This window comes from Lucilia cuprina, chromosome 4 (assembly GCF_022045245.1).
Source record: "Lucilia cuprina isolate Lc7/37 chromosome 4, ASM2204524v1, whole genome shotgun sequence".
Classification (NCBI taxonomy): domain Eukaryota; kingdom Metazoa; phylum Arthropoda; class Insecta; order Diptera; family Calliphoridae; genus Lucilia; species Lucilia cuprina.
The window spans coordinates 81,006,711-81,013,027 of NC_060952.1; the positions used below are offsets into that span (position 1 = coordinate 81,006,711).

Here is a 6,317-nt window from a genome sequence, read left to right on the forward strand (position 1 = left end):
GATAGATAGATAGATAGTTAGATAGATAGATAGATAGATAGATAGATGGATCGATAGATGGATAGATAGATATATAGATAGATAGATAGATAGATAGATAGATAGATAGATAGATAGATAGATAGATAGATAGATGGATAGAATTAGAATTAATATAATCTATTCTATAACAGATAATTTCGTTAACATTAACAAATCCAAACTATTTTTATATTCAGATATAAATGATCAAAAATTAAGATTAACCCTATTTTAAAATTCCGATAAAAGTGTGTCAAGTGTAAAAGTACATTTCATTCTATAAACCTAAGTAAAGCACTGCCAGAATACGGCGCAATGTCGGCTAAACTTAAAAAGAATAACAAACAACGCTTCTTCACGTCACCTCACCAAAAGTCGGGCTTTAATAAAAACGATCGTAAAACAAGTTTGCCTAATTGATCGAGCGTACGCCAAATGAAAAACACAACAAAAGCCAACAAAAAAAATGAAAAATACGAAAATCACACAAATATCAAAAGATCTCTCAGGCGAGAGGAGATCCAAAATGTAGCAATCAGTTTTTTGGTTGTTGTATTAAGAGTGGGAGCAACAGCTGGTGGGGAAAAAGGAAGGACAATATTCAAAATATTAACCTTTTTGTGTGTATAGTGAGCCATGCTTGTTAACAGGCCATTAAAATGAAAATAATCGAAAAAAAACAACCACAAAAAAACCTAAGAGCTGTGATTTTTGGACTTTTATTGTTGGCTTTGTTGGTGGTGGGCAAAGTTGATTTTAAGTGGCGTTATGAGTTCAAAATCCAAACTCAGCTGTGGTGAGCTTCCTCTTTGCGCTGAGTAAGAAACAAAAGAATGCGAAAAGAGCCACATGAAAAAAATACTTTCGTAACATTTTTACGTCTTAAGGTTTAAGACATCTAAAATAAGGCTTTTAAGCGATGACACCAAATTGCTATTTAGCTGTTTTTTATGGTTATAACAAGAACAACAACAGCTACAGCAACAACGTTGGAAATAAGTTGTTGTGTGCTTTGTTTTGTAGTAAATCCTTTGATTCCGTAAGTGAGGCGAAAAAGGGTCATTAAAATTAATTTGGTTCAATTTAGTTGCTGCCAAACTGTTGACAATGAAATATCGCCCAACGATCGCCATCACCAAAAAATGCACTCAGTCATTCATTCAATTCTTATACTGGCACACACTTTTTGAATACGATCTTCTTCTTTTGCATGAAACAGTGGTGCGATAAGATCATTATAATTGCTCGGAATCATTATACATTTTTGTAATAATATCGTTTTTATTTAAAGCAAAGTAATATTTGTACAATAGAGAAGCTTTTGTTAAAAGTATTCTGTTTCGAATTTTCTAGAATTTATGCCCATTTTTAGAACTAAATTAGAACTAATCTAGAACTGAACTAGAACTGAATTAGAAATGAATTAGAACTGAACTAGAACTGAACTAGAACTGAACTAGAACTGAACTAGAACTGAACTAGAACTGAACTAGAACTGAACTAGAACTGAACTAGAACTGAACTAGAACTGAACTAGAACTGAACTAGAACTGAACTAGAACTGAACTAGAACTGAACTAGAACTGAACTAGAACTGAACTAGAACTGAACTAGAACTGAACTAGAACTGAACTAGAACTGACCTAGAACTGAACTAGAACTTTACTAGAACTGAACTAGAACTGAACTAGAACTGAACTAGAACTGAACTAGAACTTAACTAGAACTGAACTAGAACTGAACTAGAACTGAACTAGAACTAGAACTGAACTGAAACTAGAATTCCAGTTAAACTAAACTAGAATTGAACTAGTAAAGAACATTTGCTATTTAATTCTACTTACTTAAAACTCGCTGTACTTGGCAGATGCGGTGACTGACTCTGCGAAGGTGGATTGCTATACGGTGAATGACTATCTGAAGTAACATGGGGTCGTGACATATTCAAAGTCATATCTTGATGACCAATGGATACCGTACGAGGACCTGTGGTAGTCATGTCTTGCAAATCACCTGGATTTGGTGCTTGAGCATTTAGGGGAAGGCCTATTGTTTGCACTTGTGAAGGATACAGAGGACCATTCGAGTGCACCATTAGACTACCGCCACCTGGTGGTAAGCCTAGAAAACATAAAGTTAAATAGAAATTAAAAATTTTTTTAATTTTAAGTAATAGATTGAAGCATGAAAACATACTAGGTAATGGTGGTCTCATCTGTTGTGGGCCGCTATTCTTTGGTTTACGTTTACGTTTTTGTATGCCGTCCTTTTTCATGGAAAGCGGACGATTCATGTTGTGTAGTTTGAAGTACAGACCGCAGGCATTACAAACAGGATTTCCATCATTATTACGACGCCATAAAGTAGTTGAATTAGTTTGACAATTAGCACAAGTAACACCGGTCCGTCTATTATTGGCGGCGGCAGCTGAAGCTTTGGGTTTAGTTTGTCGGGGACCCACACGTACAGTCTGACGTATAGGGCCTCCATAACAAGAAGGGCAGTAACCGTTTGCTTTACTACCTAAAGGAGAATTACATTGTTCACATTTATCCGCCAAAGGAGGTGGAGCTTCATAATGTGTTATGGAACTAGTGGGAGCCCAAGAGCTAGAGGTTATATTGCCCGTTGGATATTCTTCAACCACCTGCTGATGATAATTCTAGTTTTAGAAAACAAATTTCATGTAGATTTGTTTAATATTTTATGGATGGACAGGAAGAGAAGAAACAAAAGGGGGAAATGAAAATGAATTGATGAGTAAAAGATGTTAAGAATTTAGATGCTGAATCAAATTACTTACAAAGCCCATATTTGAATATTCCACTCCGGCCGTAGGCCAAATACTCTGCTCGGCTACTGAACTATTAACTGGATCAAACAAAGTCATTGACTGATATGGCACTTGTTGCCGAAGTATATTTAAACTGGGATCATTTTTACTTATCAATTGATTTGGTGCCGGCGATACACTATAGATGGTATTATTTTGACTCAACTGATAGGAGGAGGTTGAGGAGTAATTCAAATAATGAGCATTACCCAAATCTGTAAACGTTTTCGATTCATTAGGATGTGCATTGGTGTCTACCACAGCCGCTTCATAGTATAATGTAGTAGGACCATTACCATTATCGTTGAGAGTTTGTCCAAAACGATCTTCTTCGAATCGCAACAAATGCGTGGGATGTGGTATGGTCGTATGAGCTGTACCGGATAAATTATGAGGATTTTGATGATGTAATGCTGACGTAGGTACCACCATGGTTTCCGTATAGTTGCCGTTAGGTGTAGGACATTGTTGTTGGTGTTGCTGCTGTTGTTGCAACTGTTGGGCGGCTTCATTTTGCACTTGATCTTTGTCTATTGACTCGAGTTTAATCGTTCCTCCCGCAGGATCGGTTGTACATATAATGGGTTGACCATTTTCATTGGTTGTATAGGTATAGACTGTGGTACCTTGCGGTGGCTGTTGTTCTTCATTGCGTGGTGCCATTTGTACATATTCGGCGGGCGAATGTCGCTGCCGTTGGTATTCGCTAACCGTTTCGGGGTCGTCGGAATCACGATGGACTCTAGGTAGATAAGAAAGGAATTATATTAATTACACTTCTTAAAACAACTTTTAAGTAAATTGTTAACAGTATTTAACTGAAAGGTCTCATATATAAGTGATGGGACTATAGTATTAATAAAAAATTACATTATAGACTCGTCTCAAGATCATACTATAGTCTCGTCTTAAGATCAGTTTTTTCAAATTCAATTTTTTTTAAAATGGACTAGTCGTAATTCTATTCTGTTAGTCAGAGTATTCTTTACTAAATATTTTAGACTCTAGTCGGACTATAGGCCGGGCTATTGTCTCGATAGATTAGAATATAGTGTCAACTATATACCAGACTAGGCTATAGTTTTGGCTCCATATCAGAATATAGGCTCCAGAACAATCTAGCCTCTGGTCAAACTATATGCTCGACTATAGAGTAGATTTTAGACTGAATTAGAGGCCAGAATCTACTCTCGAGGTCAGACAATAGAAAGATTTTGTGGCAATAGTGCTCTTTGGAGATCAATAATTTTAACTTACAATTCTCCAGTTGTTGTTATAAATCTGCGTTGTTGAGTCCTTTGTATAGGTACATAATCTTCTTGACTGGGATGTTGTTGATGTTGGGGTTGTTGATGTTGGGGTTGTTGATGTTGTGGTTGTTGAGGTTGTTGTTGTTGCTGCTGCTGTTGTTGTGATTGATTATTTTGTGTTTGTATTACAGCATTAATGGGTTGACTCTGTTGCGATTGTATAATAGTGGTGGGATTTTGTTGCTGTTGTGCCTGTTGTTGAGTTGAGGGTGGTAATTGCTGTTGTTGTTGATGATGCTGGGTAGTCAATTGTTGTGGTTGTTGTTGATGCGGCTGCTGTTGTTGTTGTTCAACTACAGTTTGTTTTTCTATAACCGTATTCGCATTTGTATGATTTAAATGTTCTGAACCATTACTTTCCGTTTTGATTTTATCCAATAAATGTGTATGATATTTTTCTGGCGATTGTTGCACTTGTTGTTGTTGTTGCTGATATCTTTGCTGTTGTTGCTGCAATTGATCTTGTTGTTGTTGTTGCTGTTGCTGTTGCTGCGCTTGTGGTTCCATCTGCAATGAAGTATAAATTGAAAATAACTTGTCGTTCTTCAAGAAATTGTTTTACAAGTCCTATGACTAAAACTAAATTTTAATATTTTGTATTTTCTTGTGCTGTTATTCAACATTGTTTATTTAAAAAAATACATAATAAAAAAAGTTACAACATTTTTTTAACTTTTTTTTTGCAAGTTCCGGTGTTAAGGCCGGACATATGTATATATACGTATGTATGTGCGTTTGTAGACATATTACCGGCAAGTGCTAAACGCCTGCCCTTTAACGATTTATTTACTTTTCAAATTTCCGTTATAGTTAGTTAACTTTAGAGTTGTAAAATATGAGTAATCGGTTATTAATACTTGATATTTGTAATTTATAATTTCATTTTGTATTTTTATCTGTTCCAAGAAGCATAAATACGATTTAAAATGTTTTAAATGAATGTCCTTTAAAAGTCCTCCTGATAAAGATCCTTTTAGTATACCCAAATACCCAAGTATGTATTTACATAGAAATTCAAAAGATTCAATGAAAAATCTAAAAGTTAACAATGGTTTACTACACATTTTTTCCGTTGTTAACTTAATAATCGTTTTTTGGTTAAAAAATTTATTCGTAAAAGACCCCATGTAATAACCAATTACTTCATTGCAATACATCACTAAACTTCTCTGCACTAAACAAATAATACGGTCAACAAAAACAAGTCATCAAATACCAAACTCAAAAAAAAGGTGTTAAATTTTTTGACATCACTATTCTTTTTAGGCGGTAAAACATCAAAAATCTAAAATATAGAACTCATAAAAAAATACTAATTGTCAAACTACAACATAAACCTTTAAACAAAATGAGCACAGAATGAATATTAACAAAAAATTAACGTCATGAGTTTGTCATCTAAACGTCAATATGTTCGTTATGTCAATAAATGGCAAAAGCCAAAGCCCATTGTCACAGAACTGCTCTAGAATTCCCCCAAAAATGTTCACAACAAAAATTTACTAACATGATTTTTATGTCTTTCAAGTTATACACTTTTACCTTGTAGCAACTTGTAATATATTTTCAGTTTTATTTTTCTTACAAGACATCTTACTTTTAACAATATTTACTTTACATACTTGTTTCTTGATGTCATTTAGACATGATTTACTTTTCTTATAATTTTTTTTTACTTCTTTCAAAATAAACAATAATGGAAAAAAAGTAATTGACACAAATTATGTGGGTGAAAAAGGAAATGAACAGACAACAAATGTTCAACAAAAAGTCTTTACCACCCAGCAGTTTTTTTATGTAGTACTATATCATATTTTGGTCTGAAACCCTCTAGCAAGTTTTCATGTAGTTAATGTATAATTTTTAGATTAAAACCTTCACTGCAATTATGATTGATTACCTAACCTCATATTGGTAGTCTAGAGAGTAGCCAATTGTCACTTCAGTGTTTCTAAATAACTAGTACTGTAGTCTATCTAATATGATCAATACTTATAAATTTACAATTATAACAAATTATAACAAACAAAATTAAATAAACTTTAATCTATGTATCTATCTATCTATCTATCTATCTATCTATCTATCTATCTATCTATCTATCTATCTATCTATCTATCTATCTATCTATCTATCTATCTATCTATCTATTT

The 6,317-nt window shown here is 33.8% G+C and overlaps 1 protein-coding gene across 8 annotated transcripts in view; it reads right to left on the minus strand.

Annotated features, from left to right (window-relative positions):
* Window positions 1-6,317, minus strand: part of LOC111684050 (probable serine/threonine-protein kinase yakA) — a 39,370-nt gene that overhangs the window by 3,858 nt on the left and 29,195 nt on the right. For 5 of the 8 annotated variants that reach the window (XM_046948105.1, XM_046948106.1, XM_046948104.1 and 2 more), the window contains 4 exons: window positions 4,112-4,671; window positions 2,825-3,596; window positions 2,218-2,683; window positions 1,866-2,151 (listed from right to left, as the gene is read on the minus strand). In XM_046948105.1, the coding sequence (XP_046804061.1) occupies window positions 1,866-2,151; window positions 2,218-2,683; window positions 2,825-3,596; window positions 4,112-4,671 (2,084 nt within the window). The remainder of the gene's footprint in view (window positions 1-1,865; window positions 2,152-2,217; window positions 2,684-2,824; window positions 3,597-4,111; window positions 4,672-6,317) is intronic. The other 3 variants (XM_046948101.1, XM_046948102.1, XM_023446168.2) reach the window with 3 other exon arrangements.